The sequence below is a fragment of the Plectropomus leopardus genome, chromosome 10 (assembly GCF_026936395.1).
Source record: "Plectropomus leopardus strain MGB_pleo_1.0 chromosome 10, ASM2693639v1, whole genome shotgun sequence".
NCBI classification, from domain to species: Eukaryota; Metazoa; Chordata; class Actinopteri; order Perciformes; family Serranidae; genus Plectropomus; species Plectropomus leopardus.
In genome coordinates, this window is record NC_142185.1 from 10,867,883 (window position 1) to 10,889,464 (window position 21,582).

Genomic DNA, 21,582 nt, shown 5'->3' on the forward strand with positions numbered 1-21,582 from the left:
AGCTTGTGTTATTAACCACCAATACAGAGTTTGCATTATCATGGTAATGGAAAACTGTAGAATTACAGAAGAGTACAGAAAGGAGGGAAGGGCCTGTTGAAAACAGGAGACCTGCTCAGAATGATTTCCTCTTTCAGACATCTGGCTATTTTGTTAATGATTCTGGTATTTTATTAATTATTTTAATTATTTAGGTTTAAATGGTAAACAAATCATTTAAAGTAGGATTAGAATTGTTGGAGGAAGAAATAAGATGTTTAAATAATAAGTTTAAAAACACCTGCTTTTTTTTGCCCTATCTCTTAACTTTGATGTAGGCTAGAGTTAGACGTTTACATGGGAAAATACAAGCAGAAGAGAAAAATACAATGAGACTCAAATTAGCTTTATTTAGAGCCAAACAAACACCTTAACACAGGAAATTCACTTCCTCGCAACTCAGAAACTTCCTCAGCCTGTGCTGATTTAATCCAAATTTGAATTTGGATGCATCAGCTTCACACTACAGCCCGATACATGTTCAGATTCTTCTTGGCTTTTTTTTGAAATATGAAAGACATCTTCTCCTTTTTATAAAGAATAAGTTAATCTCCCTAGCACATTTTGAAGCCAATTCACATTTATTGTTATTGTGCCAAAACAGCAGACACGTCTGTATGATTGGCAGTCCGTCCGTCTGTCTGTTTCTACCCTGCTCCTCCTCTTACTAATACCCCCACCCCTCCCCAACCTTCCCCAGTGTGATGGCAACATGGGCCAAAAAACATAAAGGAAATCAGATGAAAAGAAAGTTCAATTAAGAGAGAAAATGAGAGCATTATTTAAATATTAATGAAGCTTAGAGATGAACTGTTGGCCTGATTGTCTTCTCCAGCAAATGGTTTTGGCTGACTGGAAAACCAACATAAACACCCATGGGTGCAAATACACACACACAAACACACACAACGTACTCCCCACTGAGCTGGCCCGAGTCCACCAACTGTCCATCTTAACGTCTCCAAGTCAGACTGTTTAAGGTTGTTTCGACTCATCAGCCAGCCAGACAGTATAATCGCCAGACATGCTTCACGTTTGATCAATTCAAAGTGCATTTTAACAGGATTAACAGGGCAATTTACAAACAGTTTTCCAGAAAGGTACACTACAGTGTTTCCCACAGGTCTGAAAGCTACGGTAGCTAGTGGAAAGGGTCAGCATTTCATGCCGGCACAAAAATGGTCTTTTGCATCTGAAAAACAGTAAATATGTGTGACCTCTAAGACAATATTTTAATTTATTACACATTTAAATTAATTTCGTATTTACTACATTATTGTTCTTATTTCTAATCACAGAGTTAGTCTTTATCATCTCTCTGTCCATCTGTCTGTCTGCCTGTGTATGTGTGTGTATCCAAATCTGCTGTCTCTGTGTCTACAAAAAACAATAACAAACAGCAGACATACTAGGCTATTGCTGAAAAACACAGTGGATGGACAAATTTCATCATTTAGGTGATAAAAATCAGGGAACTGAAACTCCTGGAAAACAGCAGGGAGAGGGGCAGCAGAATTAGCTGAACGCATATTTTATCATTTATCATAATCTCATCATTCATTTCATATGTATATATCCTTTATATTGTTTATTACATATAATCAGTGTGTTTTCTTGCCAGACTCACTTAGAAGACCAGACGCCGAAACTATAACTGCAGATCGCGAGCATGTATTGTGTGAAAAACATGTGATTCCCCCTACCTAGATTTGAACCAAACCCTTATGGAGGAGGGGCATGGGAAGCATCAGTTTACAAGAGGGAAGCACTATTTGACAAGGGAACAGGCCAACACAACACCGATGGGGAGCTTCCACCTCCGCTGATGTATCAGAACAAACAGGTACATGTGGGTAGAGCGAGAGGAGATAGGGGATGCCATTGTTCTCTCTGACCAGATTAAAAAAAAAAAAAAGAACAGTAAAAAAAAGCTATGAAATAAAATGCTAAAAAGGGTCACCAAATATACCTTAGTTGTCATTAATATACTTAGGCAGCCTGCCCCAGTATATTCAATGCTCAGGGAAACACCTGTGGCATTGCTGACCTACCACTGGTGAACCCCATAAATACTGGCCTTTTTTCTTCTAATATTCACAGATTTCTTTGCTAATAAACTAATTAATTAATCTGTGATAAGGTTATAGTAGTGCAGATTAGGGGTAACTCTACCGTGCAGGATATTGTCAATTATTAGAATATGAAAGAATAATTCTACCTTTCCTCAATTCTGATACCTCAGCTCATGAGTATCAGAAACAGGTATTTATTGTAGTTCTATCTGAAACCATGGCAAAAAGTGCATCTCCATCATACATATTGATATTGTGTGAAAGGGGCTTTGAGAAAAGCAAAATACATTCACTCATAATAATGTTGCTTAGAGCAGAACCGATAGGAAGTCCTGATGATGGCTATTTAGATCTGAATAAGTATGCAATATAATAAAACCATTCACCATTTCCTGTGCATGTGTCAAGCTATCAATAGAATAAATAATGATTGGCACAGTTACCCATGATTAAAGCTCCCTTCATGGAGAGACGCCCTACTTCCAGGGTAGCTTGTGTTCAAATAGTCTTTCCACAGAGGGTTCCTAAATAGGTGAACCATGATAATGTATCATAGGTATTCAGGATTATAGGTTTCTTCACTGGTATTGCATCAAAATGATGTGAAAGATCATATTATGTTGCCACTGTATAAATGTCTTATAATATTTAATAATTTAAAGCAAACTGTGAAAAAAATTTAAAAATGGACTTTGTTTAGTCAATCTATACACTATAATACTATTTAGTCAAAAAATATCAGAAAAATGTGTATATTCATTTTGTGATATTGATTTCAACCTAATCACCCCGCCTTCACTGTGTTAAAAAAAGTATTTAAAAAAAACAACAGGAGCTTTTTTTTGTAGTGTATAAAAACCTATTGTGGGTTTTTAATCAGTATTCTGTGCATTGATCAATAATATAAAGCTTGCCTGTGCAAAGCAAATACTACGTTTGGACATACAAATGCATATTCTACCTAATAATTGACTCATAGAATGTGCTGTTGGTATCAGTTAATAAAAAAGGAAAGGCACTGTAAACAGGCGCTTGCTGTGTGTGATCATGTGTGTGCATGCTTGAAAAACAATATTTATGTTTAACACTGACGTTTGCAGAGGGATGCATGCTGTGTGCAAGTGTATGTGCATGGGTTTGATCAGTAGTACGTGTTATTAATGTCCCAGAGCAAACATCAATATCATACAAGGGAACAGTGCCCCCACCCCCCACCCCCTCTCTCTCTCTCCATTATCACCTAACCTTTTAAACAAACCCTGGTCTCTGTAAGGCTGTTTCTGCAATACCTACAAGATGGGAGAAATACATTAGGAATTACACTTCCAGCTGCATAGAAAATGCTGATGGGAGTCCATACTTCCTGCTTACTTTTCATTTTCTTTGGCATAAAGCTGTGAGTGGGTTTGAAAAACAACATGCAAGGGAGACATTAGGGGAATGGAGAAAAAAGGTGGGGGTATGGGTGCTGGTCTAAAGGTAAACACACAAAAATTATTCATCTGCTACAGTTCATCATCTTTCTTTATGGAGGGTGTGGGGTAGTATTAAGGTTCAGGCTTCCTCACCTTGTTTTTAATATTGTAATGAATGGCTTTATTTGCCCTCTACTGTAACTTTATCATTAACCATGCAGTATTAAAGATATATACTAAAGCTTTACATATCTATCCAAGATACAAAATCATATAGAGACATCAAGAATATAGACATATGAAGTTAAATATCCTCAATTCAAGGAGCAGACTCCAACATTTCCTATGTGTTGGTATATAAACATCACCTCAAACACTCAAATGTGTCACATGGGTCTATTTCAGCCATGGATTGTTTTTTTAAAACTGTATTTTTGACCTCTGTCTTCAGCAGACCTCAAAAATTTTCTCTGTTTTCTTTGTGGCTATAAACCTAAAGCCAGGCAGTCTGAGTCTGCCTACAGTAAAACACTCATCTGGGATTAGGAGCCATTTATTCATCTCAGCTCAGTAATACTATGAGAGCCCCGCTTCAGAATCCAATGAATATTTCACACTTTCATTTCATATGCAATCTCTGGTGCTCAGAAGTGTGTATTGCTGGGTATCATTTCGTATGCTTTTCTCCCGCGTGTGTGTGTGTGTATGTGTGTGTGTGTGTGTGTGTGTGTGTGTGTGTGTGTGTGTATGTGTGTGTGTCTCACTATACAGTATGTGTGTTTTGGGGGAATTAGTGTGCGGCACTTTATTTGATCCCAGTATTGAAATGTGTATTTTATAGTATACATTTGGTCTGATATTTGGTTTCTGTGCTGCTAGAGTTTGTTTTGTGCAGGACAGCGAGTTCAGGACAAAGTTGAGACAAACCTGCAAAAAGTTGTCAATAAATACAGTATGTATCACTGTGGAGCACTCGCTCAAACGCATACACGCATTAATTTCCAGGTATTATCACCCCATCCTCGAATCAGAACCCTGCTAAACCAGCTTTACTTCTTGTGCCACTATTCAAATGATCCTGTGCTTATCTGATCGTTTTAATTCCAGCTATACAGATATAATGCTTCTTTTTTGATATTAACTCATTAACTCCATGCCTCCTCGACAAAGATTTAAAACTAAGCTTTTAACAGTGAAGCTCCCCTCACTGGTGAGAGCAACGTGGTCAACCCAGCAAGGAAGCGTTTTGCGTACTCGTTAAAGCGAATTAAAATGGAACAAAAGTCCCAAAATAATCATAATCGAATAATAAGCAGCCCACTAGCTGAGAACTGAGAAAAGTGCGAATCAGCACTGAATGTTAGGCCATGTGAACAACTACACTTAGACTTACTATTGTAAATACTGAAGTGCCCTGAAATGGTGATACATTCACTGACTGATGTACATACAAAAGTTCATTTGATTGTGATTTGAATCAGCAAAGTGACTCCTGATCCCCACCTCTATTTTCAGCCTCTTTCAACCCAGTCATAGATAAGTCGTGCATAATAGTGTTGCCAAGTTGTCTATTTATTAATACATATCTATTCTCACTATTTAAAACTGCATTAATGAATCTTTACCAGCCGCGCTTTTTCTTATTGTTAATGTTTACTACTAACCAAGAAAAGAAAAGTCGTTACTGTCATGTTACAGCCTCATTTTATTTATCTTTTGACAAAAAAAAAAATAATAATTGTGCTCAATGTCAAATCCCCCTGTGGTAACGAAAATGTTATCAAATATTAATATATCTCAAGGTGTTATATTGAAGTTAGAAATTCCAGTACAACTCTCTCTCTCACACACATAGTCTCTCTCTCTCTGTCTCTTTGCTGTTAGGGTTACGTTAATCACAGTATCAACAGTATTCAGCTTAGATTTGCGCAAAGTTGCAAGTGATGCAAATATGTCACTAAGTCCGACCTTAGCTTTGTAAAAGCCATGACTTTTACAAAAACATTACCTAGGTGCTTATTCACACGACACCAACATATTAAACTGGTATCACATCACCATAATATATATCTCCATAGACGCAGCAGAAACAAGCACCTTCTTAAAGAAGGGGCATCTGTCTCTGTGCCAACTGTGGACCAACTGCCCTGAAAGTCCTTATAAAGTACATTTGGGCTACGTCCAACAAAGATTAACTTTATAGTGTCATAGTGAGTTGTAAACTGAGAATTCAGACACTTATATATCACCATGATTTTGTGTCATCCCTGACAGTTATGTCGCTCAACTGTTCGTATATATAAATTATGGAGCATTGCGCTGTGGGATTGTTAGATTAGAGTAGTGTGCACCACACACTTTTTTCAAGCCATTATAGAAATAAGTGCCACACGGCAAGTGACAACTAGCCAGCAGCGGCACCAGTGCATGCTGCTCTCTGACTCTCGACAACACCATGGCAACAGGCTCTCATAATAGTAATCCCCTAGGTCAGTTGCTAGTCTCCTGACTCTGTTATTGCTCCTGTCACTGAGTCATATGGCCCCTGGGCTGTGGCTTACTGTGTCATGTAACCGTCACTCACACACACACAAAAACACACACACACACACATATACTTGAAACATTAGAGCTCATCGGGAAAACTCATCCAGGAGAGAGAACAATCTTGGCTACAAGATATTTTTTTTAAAATGTCACATGGGAATATTATTTCTTTACTGTAAAAACAGGTCTGTGACTAACCTTATAGCAAAGGATTCTAATTTTTTTTTTTTTTTTGCTATTCGCACACGAACAAAAATTATCTTAGTCGCAACACTTAAAAAATTGACTGTAAGAAATATCATTTTGACATGAACAGAGGCTCAAGTCCTGTTTAGAGAGAAAGAGATCACTTCAGTTCTTTCCAAAGGTTCCTACAGCCCTGAGAGAAATTGCCAACTACTGCAACTTTGTTCTTAATTAGTTCAGAGAATCTCCAACAAATCCTGCAGTATTTATACATGCTTAAAGGCATACAGTACGAGTCCAGGACAGGGAAATATACTGTGCATTACATTTTCTAGCCAGTAGGTTCTTCAAGTTTTTTAAGCTGTGACCTAAATGAAAAATTCAGTTCACCACAGAACACGGGCTCATTAAAACATGTTGATACTGTTTTAATGTGCGGAGCCACCAAGAGAAGGTTCCAGATTCATTTAAAGTCCTAAGCCATGGTTCAAAAAGCCCTTAATCTAAGCCATTTATCACATTCTTATAATGCTGGAGTCTATGTGACAGTATGTGAAAAAAAAAAATAGACTTTCCAAAGGGGAAAATGAAAAATGACACATTCCTCAGGGGGAAAATAAGAAAAACGGGATATATGGATTGAGTTTGCAAAGTCTCCAAAAGTGAATTGCTAATGACACTGCCTAACGCTGAAGGCAAGTTAAAACCTTTTTCCCTTTGAATTTTGCTTGTGAGGCAATATTCTATCCAAGGGAGTGGCTTATAGGCCACTGCAGCTCAATACTCCCGAGTGGGAACACAGACACACACACACACACACACACACACACACACACACACACACACACACACACACACACACACACACACACAAAATTCAAAGCAAAGATACCTGCTCAAACATTCATACAGGCGCACACACTGTTATGTGACTAATTAATAAGTATAAATCAAAAGGATTATATGCATCATGTGAGAAGTATCAAAAGGATTAAAGAGATAAAAATGGTTGACTTTTATATACTGATTTTGTAGCTCTTTGCAGAGAACAAGAGCTACAAAATCGACATCAACACCAGTATCTCTTTTTTGTGGAGTGCCTGGCTGGATATGTAGTCACATGCATGTCTGTGTTCTCTGCTTACTCTTGGTCACTCAGGAAACACAACATAGTGATTAAAGGCTATTTTAGTCTAACCTCACATGTGTTGGTTTCACTTCACAGGTATTAACTAAGAGGGTCGATGTTATATAGCTGTTTTCTCTCAGCTTAAATTTACATAAAAGCACAGATTCTTCTTTATAATTCCGCATCTGATGTTTTTTTATTGAATGAAGTGAAATTAAATGGAGTAAAACTATCTTGCCAATCTCTTTAATTACTTTGGTGGCCAACACGGGCAAAAGCGCTACAACGGCCTTGACATTTTCATTAGAACATGCTCCAACTTCAGCTCAAATTGTTTTTGTTTTTTTTCATTTGCAACAAGCTTAAATTGTTTTTTTTTTAATAATGTTTGTGTCTTTGAACTGTCATCAGTTACCAAGCAGCAGCAAGTTTCTCTGATTGGAAATGCTTTGGGTCATTGTAGCACATTTTTTTGGCCACGATATTTATCAGATAAAAAGCAGCATCAAACACAAAATAATAAATTCCTTTAAGAGGTTCTTACCTTGTCTTTGTCTTCTACCAGATCACTGAGAATATCATCTGGGTCCAAAATCCCTCCATCACAGTATTCAACATGGTGAGTCCGAACCAGAAAGTCTCCTTCCTTCAACACAGGAGACAACACATGTAAACCAAAAAATAAATGTGTGAATAAAACTGACACTTGTCAGTCAGAGTGTAACCTTTTGTTTATCAGGAATAAGGACGTTATTGAGACTAGCGTAAGCCCTGAAACTCCCCTCACCAAGTTAAGAGCCAATTCTCTTTTAATATTCTATCATGTACCTTAAACTTAAACACATAAAACAGTACAGCATTTTACTTTCTCAGTGTGATTTATTTCCTATGAAAACAAGAAACTGGGAAAGGACAGAACAAATGGAGGCATCATCACAAACAAAATGAAGACAGGCCTCCATTACTGGTCACCACCTCCTTCCCACTGCTCATTCATATACCTCTCTGTTGAACTCCTTCTCCCCACTGCTCCCATTCCTGCCCCCTTCTTTGTTTCTTTCCCCCTTACATCTTCCACATCTTCCCCTAGGTGCCTTGTACAGATTACAACTCCAGCCTAGCCCTTTCTCTCTCCCTCCTCACTCCCCTTCTCCGCCGCGTTGGGTCTGTGATTAATGACATCGACACTGCGCCGGACAGCTGACTACATAGAGCTGGTTGTACAACATATTGAGACAACACACACACACGCACAAGCACACATGCACACATGCACATAGAAAACCACAAACAGCCTAAGGAAAGGTATGACTCAAAACCTTACAGGGTGCTGCTCCATTAAATCACTCTTTCAGGGTCAGGTGCCTGTCAATGCTTTTCAAGAACTCTCATCAGGGAGAGGCTACGATAGAGCAAGGTGCTCTGGGTATCACTGTGAGGCTCTACTACTACAATAAACTCAGCTCTGCAGCAAAAGAGTCCCTTTGCAATAACTTATTTACATTTCTTAAATGAATATGACAATTTAAATGTGTTTCTTGTACATTTATAAATGAGATCTAGTGAAAAAGATGACTTCCTTTCTGATGTGTTTTAAATAAAAATTTGACAAATCAGGAATAACTATGTTTGAAAGTTTAAAGCTGCTTAGCTGTATACAAATGTTGATGTCCTAAAGGAGTTTTGGACATGTAACTTAAAGGTCCAGTGTGTAAGATTTAGGGGAATTGAGTAGCATCTAGTGGTGAACTTTGCAGATTGCAACTAGCGGAATCTTCTCCCCGTTAGAATTTCTTCAGTGTTCACTAATCAGGAGGTTTTTACCAGGAGCCAAATTATCCGCAGAGATCCATTCCTCTCCAAAATAAATAAACGATAATAAATTATTTAAACCGGTAATTTAACTGAACCAAGAAGTTTCACATTAAAAAAACGTGGGTTTTTTTTTTTGCAAATGGCCCTATCTAGAGCCAGTGTTTGGTTTATCTGTTTTGGGCTATAGCAGAAACATGGCGACGCAGTGTGGTGATCTTCTCACACTAGTAACCCTGTAGATATAAACAGCCCATTCTAAGGTAATGAAAACACAACTATTCTTATTTTCAGGTGATTTTACACTAAAGAAACCATACTTTTCATTTTGTATTCAATGCTCTGTCAATATATCTCCCTCTGCTAAATATCTGGGATGTGTCTTCTTTGCATCAATGAGCCTCTCTGCTCTCGTCTTTGAACTGTTCAGGCATAGTGCTCGAGCACCAACTTGTATGTGCCAAGCCAATGCAAACTTGCCTCTGATCTGGAGGTTTCTTCAGCGACCTCTAAAAACTGTCAGCAAGTAGAAGATCCAGGCTAGAGTCGGATCATGTGAGCTTGCCATTAGCGAGTGCAGTATGGCAAATAGTATGACCTAAGTGTTGTTGCCGTGATGATGCACCTATTCTAAAGTAAAAATAATGCTATTTACTGGAAATCACTGATATTTGTACTGAGATGTGGTCCAGTTTTTTGGTGTATTACTTGAGAAAAAAATACAGTGTTTCATCTTGAGTCTAGTCATTCTTCAGTGGCACCTGGTGCCAACTGATATATATCAGTAACTTACAAACACAGATGTGTTTGCTTACTAAGATTTACATTTACATTCATCTTTTCTTTACACTTACATTTATCCCAAGTTAAATTTAGCCCAGGTCCATAAAAACTTTGTTTTTCCTATTATGTCCCAAAACAAAACATTTCAATGGATTTCCAACCATCAATGTTACACAAGACTCTGACACTGTTTTTGTTTATACTGTTAAATTGTCTGTCTCCTCCCTCCCTCCCTGCTGGAATTCATTGTATGACTCCATTGTAGCAATAGCTTGGCTGACACCCAGACCAGATGTATGAGAGAGAGATTTTCAAATATTGTGTTTACATTGTTTTATTTTCTCTTTTGCACAGTGTTTATCTTCCTTGAGCACTATCAATCAGGGTTTGGGGGCATATTAACTCTGAGACAAAACATGTAAATGTTTTTATGATTACTGGGGAATATTTCAGTGCCAAAGTGTCATGAAAATTATTTTCTCTGTTTTCTGTCCTCGGTGCTGCACATAACATCTCACAAAGACTAGCGTTTTTATTATGGCTTGGGCTTCAGAATGAGTCCCAGTAGTGTTGGACTTTGTCTGTACTGGTTTCCCTAATCTATCATCCCCACACAAACAGTGAGGCACTACACAAGCAACTTAACCATATATGTTTTGACAAAAAGACATGATGGACTCTCCCATGTATTTACAGGACTGTAAAATATGTGAGACAAGACCACAGAAATAACATTCTCCTTGTTTACTGTGAAATATTACTTCCCAGATAATATTCTATTAAGTGAACTCACAAGCAAGAAAAATGCCTTTTATGTCAACAAAGCCCACTCTCGTCATCACATCCACATCTAAGCCCTAAGGTGCTCCGCGGGCCCCTGCTGTGTAGAGTTCACACAGCAGACCATATACATTGTTCTTTTCATTTCAGTTAACACTGTGCCTTAGAGGTGCATGGTCCCAAAATAATTAGCAATACATCAAATTACAACAAACCAATTGACACATCATAACCATGGAGCTTTTGGGGACCTTTGGGATCTGGGGCCTCAGGGCAGTTTGCCTCTCAGCGTGGTTCATAATCTAGCACTAATGCAGTATAATGCTGTATCTGGGATGTAGTAAATCTGCAACTTTTTTTCTTTTGCTCTATTTTTGCAATGCCACTACGTTAGTGCTGACAACCATATTAGTGGAAAAACGCGATAATTTCCTTGTAATGTGATGTCATACAATCTCAGATTCAGAGATTGATTTTTTTTCCATTTCATGTGATTATGGGACATTTTCAGGCAGGAGATACATAACATTGCTATAGTTACTTTTGATTTTTTAAAGTTTATTACTGTTAAAATGATGGCATTTTGTCACTTATAAATAGATGTTTTTTATGTAATATGCCTTCAAGCTTTAGTCAAACATTTATGAAAAGAGTTGTGTGGTCACGCAATACTTAGCAATTTGACATGACTTTTGGATGCCTAAAACTTGTAAACTGCATTTGCTGTTTTGAACATTTTCTAAATAAAAAGGGTTAAGTATTAAAACATTATAAAAAAATCACCAGTCAATCAGTTATTATATAAATCAGTGCATTTATCAATTAATGTCTGGCACACAATGTCTGGCTACCATTAGAGTGGTGTTTTAGTGTTAGCCATTGAATAATAGCACACTCATGTGGGTGCATGACTTCATTGAAACAAACTAGAAAAAAAGTTTTTTTAATATATATGCTATGATGTGATAGACAGTTTTTGTAGGTCTCCTGTATCCAAAAGCCTTATTTCTTTGGTGACCCGCTCTTGTTTGTAGATCAACAGCAGCCTTTGATCTCCTGTTACAGTAGGCAAGCCACACAGCTAAGACGACAAGAGATGGAGAGGTAAAGAGAGATAAGAGCTGTGAGCACACTGATCTAATCTGATATTCCGAGGGGGGGGTACAAGGATAATGTGTTACATATTTGTTGTGAACTGCAGAAACCCTGTGCCTCCAAGTCTGGTAGTTTCAAAAGCTAGAGGGACATTCAGATATTGTAGGACTCAAGATAAGAGCTGTAAACACACTGATCTAATCTGAAAATCAGGGGGATTAGCGCCTAATACAGTGTTTTTCCTGATACTATTACAGATAATCTTAGGCAATTTTAGGTGTTTTACTGTCAGGGACATGATCTAGAAATGATTATTAGGTTGTAGTAAAATCCTACCAGAGTTAAAACACTATGTGGATTATTCAGTGTTGTCATGTGTGTGCTTAACCCCCGACCCCCTCCACCCCCCGTTCTTTATCTCTGCACAGTAAGCCTTTCTAGTCTGCCAGTTGACACAAGAGTTTGGTATGCTGTTGTCAAAACTGGAGGCGTTGCAAAGAAGTGGACTTGAGTACAATACAAAACAGCTATCTTAAAACGTACTATGAAGCTCATGTCTACACAAAATGAGAAAGGCATCCATGTCGAACACTAATAGGTTAAGTCTAAGGAAGTTCACATCAGTCTTTTTTTTTTTTTTTTTTTTAAAAGACATTTTAGGTGCCAGAGATGTCTGGAATCGTCATAATTTCATCAAGCAACTCAGTTATGCCAATAACTTAAAGTGTTATTGCTACAAAGTACAATTACAGAGAGACAGTGAGTACTGATACAGCAACTAATTCTGTGGAAAAATAACAAAGTCTGACTAAAATTGTCCCTTGACCAATCTTGTGACCCTGCAATAACAAGCTTGTTTTCTGTGAAAAGCAGAGCCAGACAGTAGCTGGTGGAAATGCCATGGTGACCATTACTCACCGTGTTAATATTTCAGCATTTCACATTTAGGCAGTGCACAAGGTGATTCTTCACTTATCTAATTAGGCAAAGTTAGGTTGATCTTGATGGTCCAAAATAGGGTTTCATTAGCATCTCAACTGCTTATCAGAATTTATAAATTTTGATGTGTTCATTTTGTTTTTTTAACATGGTCTGGTTAGCAGATATGTCATGTAAAGTGATACAATAAACCAACCAGGATGATCTGTACACAATGCCATCCATTGTGGTACAATAATGATCTAACTACGGCAAGCTTGTCAGGCTAATTTGGAGAAGCATGTGTGCCATTACACCCCACATAACTTTGAGAATAGAATAAAACAGAACAGAAGAAGATAGGAAAAATATAGAACAGAACAGAACACAATAGAATAGAATAATAAAACAGAACAAAACAGAATAGAATAGAACAGAAAATAATTGAATACAGAGAGCAGAATAGAATATAACAGAACAGAAGAAGACAGGAAGAAGATGAAATAGAATAGAATAGAATAGAATAGAATAGAATAGAATAGAATAGAATAGAATAGAATAGAATAGAATAGAATAGGTGTCAGGCCGGATCAACACATTCCTGCAGTTTGTGTGCAGAGAAAGTGGCACGCGTCTCCTCCCTGCCCCTCCCTCCCTCTCAGAAATAATTGCCTATGCGCTGGCTTCGTTCCAGGATGTTTTACGATTTTATCAGCTTGTTTGGCCACGCCTCATCAGCACTCCTGCCCTGGCTAATGAAACCACAGCACACACCCACATAGGCAGGAACTCTTTCATACACATACACATTACAACGTATACATACAAACATGAGTAAACACACTCATCATCTTACAAAAGGCTTCACAGTTTGTCTCTATACTTGTGGCCATATTTGGACCACAACACTTCTAGCAATAACGTTGTGTCAAATATAGATATAATCTAATAATGCACATGTATAAACATGTATTGCACTTATATTTTAGAGCGGTAACTCACTCACATTTCACTAGTATATATACATTGATGTGTTGATGTGATCCTGTTCAATATTACACAGATTACAGCAAACTAAACTTGGAACTACATAAACAAGCATCTATGAACACACAACTGCACACTTGTCTGTTTGGCCAAAAGTAATTAAGAAGTCTGTCAACAAGCTGATAACTTCCTGACAACTCCCGTCGAAAAAAAGCCCCTCTGCTCTCCTCCCTCCCTCTGTCCCTCCTCTGTCTCTGGCCACACTTCCACTTAGCCCTGCTGTGCCAGCTATTCCACTTTTTTACATTTATCATATTTGCTCTGATTTATTCATCTCCTCCCTGCTACTTCTCTACAAGAACCTTGTGTATTGTTGCTTTAGTTTTTCTGTAATAGTACGTTCATCACTCTTTTCCCAATTTTTGCTCTGCCTCCATGTTCATCCATCAAGAGTGATAGCTCTATATTATAGCTGTCAGCCAGCTGCTTGCTTCTTAGTTTTACAACAAATAATTACACATCATGGTGGGTTTAGTTCCCTGATGACTGAGTGAGGTGACTGACAATTAACCCAATAATGACACTTGCTGAGTGACAAGCTACTGACTGAAGACACCTCTCACTTCAACAGTCCACCTCCAGCCTTCAGCTTGGCATACTGTGTATTACAGGAGTGTCACAAACCCCTCTGAGTGGTCGCAGTTGAGCCAATCATCAAGGCATAGTAAATTGGTATTGGATATATTATACTCACTCAAGTGTTATTATTCATACAGATAATTGCATTGTGCCCTTACTTTACCTGCTGTCTTCTGTGTTGTAAACACATAATGTCCACAGTTTCTGGTAACAGGATATAAGCTTAAAAAACTTAGCAGACAGCTAAACTGTCTTTTAATGAATCAAGGTCTAATCAGTCTTAAACTTGACTCACATGGTGCACATTGTTTTAAAAACATATCTATTAACCTGTCTGAAGAGACTATTAAATGACTGAGCTTGGGGTCACATGCAGAAAGCTACCGTTATCTACTACCAAACTATCACTATTTTTAATACTTTGCAATGGGAGCTCTGCGTTATGAACACCGCCAGAGTGACAAGGCGCTGGACTTTTTTTTTTTTTTTCTGAGCACAAAGAGTTGAAAAATGTTTAACTTTGTATAAAACCATTGCGCTTAACACTGTCACATTAGCTGTTCAATTTCAGTGGTGGAGGGACAAATACTGGCAAGATTAACTGTAACATCTTACATGAACAAGTGCTGAATAACAACAATGGAGGAGCATTCTGTAAATATACCTTATCTATATGAATGTGTTTCCTCAAATGAACCCACACAGCCCAGCTTTCCCCTTATCCTCAGCAGGTACTCCACCATTCTGCAAACACATTTACCTTTGCAAATATTCCATAGCACCCAAACGCAACCAAAGCATCCGCACTGAAATAAAGCTGCACCTCTGACACCTGGTTCAAAAATGCTCTGGTGGACAAGTGGCCTGATATGACAATCGAGGTATATCCTTTATGTTTCAGTCCATTGCGTTGCATTTATTTTTAGCTTTATCTCAAATCGGTTTTCTCCACTAAACTATATTTTTATAGTTCAGCATCAGTCAATAAGTTATGTTAATTTGCAAAAACAGGTAGGCCAAACTCAAGATTCTATTCAGTATTCAGTGAAGCGAGACTTAAGTGTTCACTGAAAAGAGCTCTACATGAGCTGAGAGTCTACAGAAAACTTAGAGGAGACTTTTCAGTGCAGTAGTATAACAAAAGCCTACATAAAAACACTTCAGCAATCTCTTATTGCCTTCGACTTTCTAATCCCATATGTCTCCTCTATCCCCCTTTGGTTCTATACTGGGTAACACAAAGGGGTATACAAATTCTAATAATTAGGCTGCCATCAATGTGAATCTAAAAGGGGGAAAAAAATCAATGGAACTAAAACACAAAATAAATCCTCTCTGAAACTCAACTTAAGACTAAACCTCACGAATCCCTTCACTAAAGCATAGCTTTAATGCCTATGCTAAGTGTTAGCTCCTCTTAAGCACCACCGTAGGAACTTCTAACAAAGCAGCTGATAAATGGGACTGCCTGTGTCAGTTAGCTACAGTGGATGCACGCAGGAACACACAAGATAAAAAAAAAAGGTTTTTAATACAAGCAGCATACTTTCTGAGTAGGATGAAGCAGATAGGGAGGAGGGAGAGCGTCAGACAGAAAGCAAGCTGTCTATGTGACAATTTAAAAACATGATTTGCCTAGCACTGGGAGGCAGGATTAGGGACTGGACTGCTCTACAACACACACATATCCTGGCTTCCTAATCCTGCCACACATTAACAGCCATAATTACACAGCTACAACAGATTAGTGTTGCAGGGAAATGACTGAGTGAAGGAAAGAGAGCGAGAAAAAAAGTACACAGAGAAACAAATACAAAGGGAGACGAGCGGATGAGATGAAGCAATTAAGGAGAATACGTATTCTCTTTCCCAGAGAGGAGGTACAAGGGAGAGGAGAAAGAAGTTGAGAAGACAGTCAAAGAAGTTAAAAGGCAAGTACAAGAAAAAAAACAATAGGAGAAAATTTAAAATGTCAAACAACAAACACGGAGAATAGAAAGAGGCCAAAACTATCAAAAAGTGGGAAGAATGAGGGAGGAAGCAGAAGTAAAAACAGAATTGAAAAGGGGAATGTAAACACAGCAAGAGGAGGAGAGACTGTAAAGTGCTGACAAAGTGTGGGCGAGAGTAGGAAAGAGAGAAAAGAGAGGAAGAGGAGAAGAAAAAAAAAAGAAGAGCTGTTGGAAGGCAGGCCAAAACACACAGTGTGCATGTGCTTAACAAGGCATCTAATTCACACATACAGGAAACAAAGTATTTAAACACTCCAGGACCTAATCGATAAAGCAGGGAGGTGCATCATTACACACATCATTGCTGCAGGGAAACACACCTGGAGCACTCATTCTGTCTAAAATGTTGCTGCTCTTGTGTTAGAGCAGAGATGAACTGCACTGCCACATGGCATGCATTAACCTTTAGATTTTGAGTTTCGAAGTCACACTGAAATGTAAATGCATTTCATGCTAATAAATCAGTGTATATACATCCTTGGTGTTTGTTGGACTTGTGTACTTGGTATTAAATGTGCAATGTGAAGACTAATTTTCAATCAAAAACAACAACAAAAGATGGGGCTGTCATTGCAGTCGGTGCCTCTCGATTAGGATTCTTTCGGTGTTTATTGTTCAGAAGGTTTTTACCAGGAGCCGAATTATCTGCAGAGGTCTGTTACTCTCCAAAACAAACAGCCCCAGTGATTAACCTCTAACACTTATTAAAACAGTTTCACATTAAAAATCAGTGTTTCTTCTACACTGTCTGGCACGGCAGGGACTGGAGTTTGACTGCCGCTGACATTTAGTCAGCTTGTTTCTCTGACAACTCAACATCGAGACGATGACGCATGTGCAAAGTAGATATGACATCACTGGCAGGCAATGGCGATCAAATGATACAGATAATGTCCTTTATTGAAATTAAAGATTTATCTGGGATTTTGTTGTTTGAAATGTTCAGGATATTGTTGATACACAACTCAACAACATACACAGAACTGGTCTTTGGCTTGGAAAAAATAAAGCATTTTTTACCAAATACCTCAATATTTATATAGCAACGATACTGGTTGACTGGGTTGACTATTGGTCCTTTCACAAAATATTTACACAGTAAGATTTTGATAAATAATCATCAGTTGTGGATATTATGACTAAGTGGGTAAAGGTAGTATAAAAAGAAAAAGAAAAAACATCATTAACTGTAATACAGCCTTTAAAACCAGTACAAGCCTTACATATAATATAACTATATCCAAAAGCTAAGAAGATATCCCGACCTACATTTGTATTTAGACATTTTAATGCGGAAAGTTACATACTTTCATAGAAAGCCCTTTTTCAGAGCAATTTTTCAATTTGACTAGTCATGGCATGAAAAGCACAGGTAAAACTAATTTCATTATGCCCAGTTCTATCAAGTGTCCCAGTAAAACCTGCCAGTTAACCATTAAGCACAGTTTCAGGACCCAGGAGCATAGCTCACCAGAGTGGAATGCATTTGTGTTTAATGTTATCAAGTATACCTGTGCTTTTCCTACTACGACATACCAAAATATCTGCTGTGACAAAACAGGCCCTCAGATTTCAGTCAATACATGCCAGTGGAAACCATCACGTAAAGGCTTAAAGCTTTTAAAGCTATTTTCAAAAAAAAACATTCAAAAATGGCTTTGTCCTTTTTTAATAAAGAGCAAAATATCTGCAATATCATTACAGTTTATATTTCCTTACACAAAATTGAAAGGAATTTAGATTACAAGTTTTAACACTTAAAATAAGACTACCTAGACCTTGGGCAGTATACATTGTTCCACCCTATTCTCAGTTGCCCATCCTATTTGTATAGGAACCTAAAACATTTACAATGTAGATTACTCATCTCTACTTCTAGGTGGAACTGAGTAATCTCACAAAGAAGAACAGGAGGTGAAGGGGGAAGTGTTCAAAGAGGAAGAAGAGCTGAAATGAAAGGGAAGCAAGGGTTCCGGCTATGTGGAAGGTGAAGAGGCGATGTACTTGTGAGCAGAAAAGGATAATAAATAAGATGAAGGGGGCAAAACACACACAAGGAGCGCTGAGTAGGGAGGGCTGACATAGATGAAAGCAGAACAAAAGGCAAAAAAGGTAGAAAGGGAGGGTGTAAAAAATGAGTCCATCTCCAAGTGCTGCCTCTAACAAACACAAACACACACACACACACACACACCGACATCTCCCCTTCAATCACAACTGAGACCATCTATCTATATGACTGGTGTGCTCTTTGAATAATGGAGCCAATATGAAGCGAGTCACTGAGAAGATTTGGTCGTCTGATGGGGGTCACGAGGTTTCTGCCCTGAGAGCAGCGCTGGGAATCAACAGCAGTCATAAAGGAATCACAAGAGGGAGTCATTTGCATTTTACACTCGCAACTTAAGTGGAGACGACTCGTGCCTGCGCCTGTCTGGACCATCACAATGCACATCAGATATGGTTTTAATTTTTTATACAGCAATTATGGAGAACTGGACCTCCATGGCTTTGTCTAATTTCCCAAGACTTTGGGATGTGAAAATCATATGGTCCTTTCATGATATAAAAATGACAGAGCATGCGATTATTCTTTTATGACTTCAGGGAAAACCTCAAATGTTATGAAAGTGCTGTTTCATAAAAAAGTTATCTCGCTTCTTTTCTAAGTCTTTCAGGAGTTCATAAAAATCTGCACACTTTATTACAGAACTATTTCTGACAATGAATAATGTAGCTAACTGATGGCTCAAAGGTCAAATAGACTCAAAAGCAGTTTAAATTACATTTGTTCATGCTTTTGTTCATGTTCGCAGAATATTTGGTATCAGTGAAAATTATTCTACGACTGCAATGATTGCCACTCAAGACACATGAGCTGGATTTTCATGAACAAAGCATCCACTTTAACTGTTTTGTATGGTGATATACAAGGGGACAATGTTTTGAGATGTATCTACCTCAGTATCAAAGGAGAGTTACTTTAAACTGTAGTACTTTCCTTTATAGCGAGTATCAGAAAATGCAATTTAAACATCTGTAGTAGGTTTTAGCATCAGAAATCTAATATTGTTCTGGTACCAGTCACAAAAAAATCTGTCAAAATACCAGGCCCTGACTGGATAACTATCATCTAAGAGAGCTATCAAAAACTATTTATTAATGTTTGTGCATTAAGCAAATGATTGTTTGTACAAATAAAATACCGATAACAATAAATATGTATCCCTATTCATTCTCACTCACACCACTCTTGAATGTATTCAACATATAATGCACATATAGTATTGTAGATTTTTCTTCATCTACTATGTTTATATACTGTTGAACGCCGCAGCATTTTTTTCTATATTTAGAAACCTTTACGAACTAGTTCGTTATTTATAATGCGGCATAAGGCATATGCACATATTCTTATTTAACATGTTTACTAATGTACTAATGCACTTTTTTAATTCATATATGTTTTTTTCATTTTATATTTTCTTCTTAATTCTTATTTTAATGCTTGTTATTTCTACTTTTATTACTCTCTCTGCTTGGCTTCAAAATACAAGTACAAATCAGATTTTCCCCCGGGGAACAATAAAGTATTTCTGATTTCTGAAATACCTTTGCCTGGATTTGGAGCAGTTACACAAAAACATTAATGTCACGATCATCTAATAATGCATACAATAAGCAGATGCAATGCAATGCTTGAGAGACCAACTGTGAGTGCTACTGGGTGCATTTCATGAACTGGTACCTGTTCCAGAAGTTTTCTGTATCTCTGCGTGGCTTGCTGGATGAGGTCCCTCACCGTCCACCCCTCCTTGCAGGGCACCACCACACCTGTCTGCCCAAATGTCACCGTCACCTTCATTATAGCCCTTTCCACTTCATCCAAGATGCAGGCCCTCTGGATTTGGGTGATGAACAATGGTGATAATAATGCACAGGTGTGTAGAGTGCCCTCCAAATAGTTTTGATAAAAAGGCAGGGATATGACCAAACAAAAAAGGCAAAAATAGTGGTGGGAGAAATGCAGGGAGAGTGGCTTGGGGTGACTTACATCACTCAAACCAAAATATTCAGAAGTCCCACAGCTTGTCAAAGTGGCCCAGAGCCAACAGAGCTCCTTACTAAGACTGCCAAATGTCTTTGCTGTCTGTCTATGCCATTCCTACAGACATTTACAGCTGAAACTGAAGATGACACAAGTAAGCTCCCGTCTCGTGTTAAGAGGCTTCCTTTCTCATCTCCTCAAGTAGCATCCAGCAAGTGCTGATACTACTCAGTTGGTCCATTAAAGTTATGGAGCTGTTCAGTTTCCAGGAACGGTAAAAACAACACTGCAGTCTCTTTGTGCTGGTAAACGAGAAGTGTGTGTCATGTCATTTCCCACAGAGTTATAACTAACCTTAGTTACCTTCACTTGACAGAGGCTAGCTGTCTCTCAGCTAACAACACTCGGCTAAAGATGATTAGCTCGATACTGTAACCTGGTCCGGCTAAGATAACAAGCCTAGGATGAAAGCACTCGGCTTGCCACAAGCGTTAGATATCCACACGCCGTTCTCCAAAACTCCTGATGTATTATTACTTGTTTTATCAGATGAACAAACGTGTATGTTAACTTTTACATCAGAGTTAGCAAGCTGAGTCCCAGGCTAGCTAACGTTAGCCACCTTAGCTGAACTTTGGAGGGAGGGATGCAGTCGCACGGGCATCACTCCATAACTTTTTTCCCTCTCGTAAGTTTCCTTCTTCCAAGCGGTCAGTAGCATCCACTTCATCACCGACACACACAGTACGGCAACGTAACCGTTATTTTCACATACAGGGACAAGCCGGAGGCGACGTTGAAGAGTAAACAGAGCACAGTACTGTATGTTGGAAAAGTTTTGAGATTCCTTCACTGCCGTCCCGTCCGCTCCTGGCCAGTTCCTGACCAGCTCCTCCACCGCTTGTTGCTGTCACTTTCTTAAAGGGGAAGTGCTCCAATTATTGTTTAGAGCGTAGAGACAACATAATGCGAAATAATTCACATTCTCCGTTGCAGACAAGATTACTGCTCGAACAGCAAGACACGACATGCAGAAGGGGAAATCACCTGTGAAAAGTGACAGTAGAAGTTTAATTTGAATGCACGAATTCACTCTCCTTTTACTTCTGTTTAGGTCTTC

The 21,582-nt window shown here is 38.3% G+C and overlaps 1 protein-coding gene across 3 annotated transcripts in view; it reads right to left on the bottom strand.

Annotated features, from left to right (window-relative positions):
• The window catches only part of pard3bb (par-3 family cell polarity regulator beta b), a 258,510-nt gene extending 237,158 nt beyond the window's left edge, over positions 1-21,352 (bottom strand). For all 3 annotated transcript variants that reach the window (XM_088083032.1, XM_088083030.1, XM_042494371.2), the window contains exons 1-2: positions 20,163-21,352; positions 7,933-8,034 (exon numbers count right to left, since the gene is read on the bottom strand). In XM_088083032.1, coding sequence (XP_087939158.1) covers positions 7,933-8,034; positions 20,163-20,279 — 219 coding nt within the window. In that variant the 5' untranslated portion in view covers positions 20,280-21,352. The remainder of the gene's footprint in view (positions 1-7,932; positions 8,035-20,162) is intronic.
• Positions 21,353-21,582: the final 230 nt, after the last annotated feature.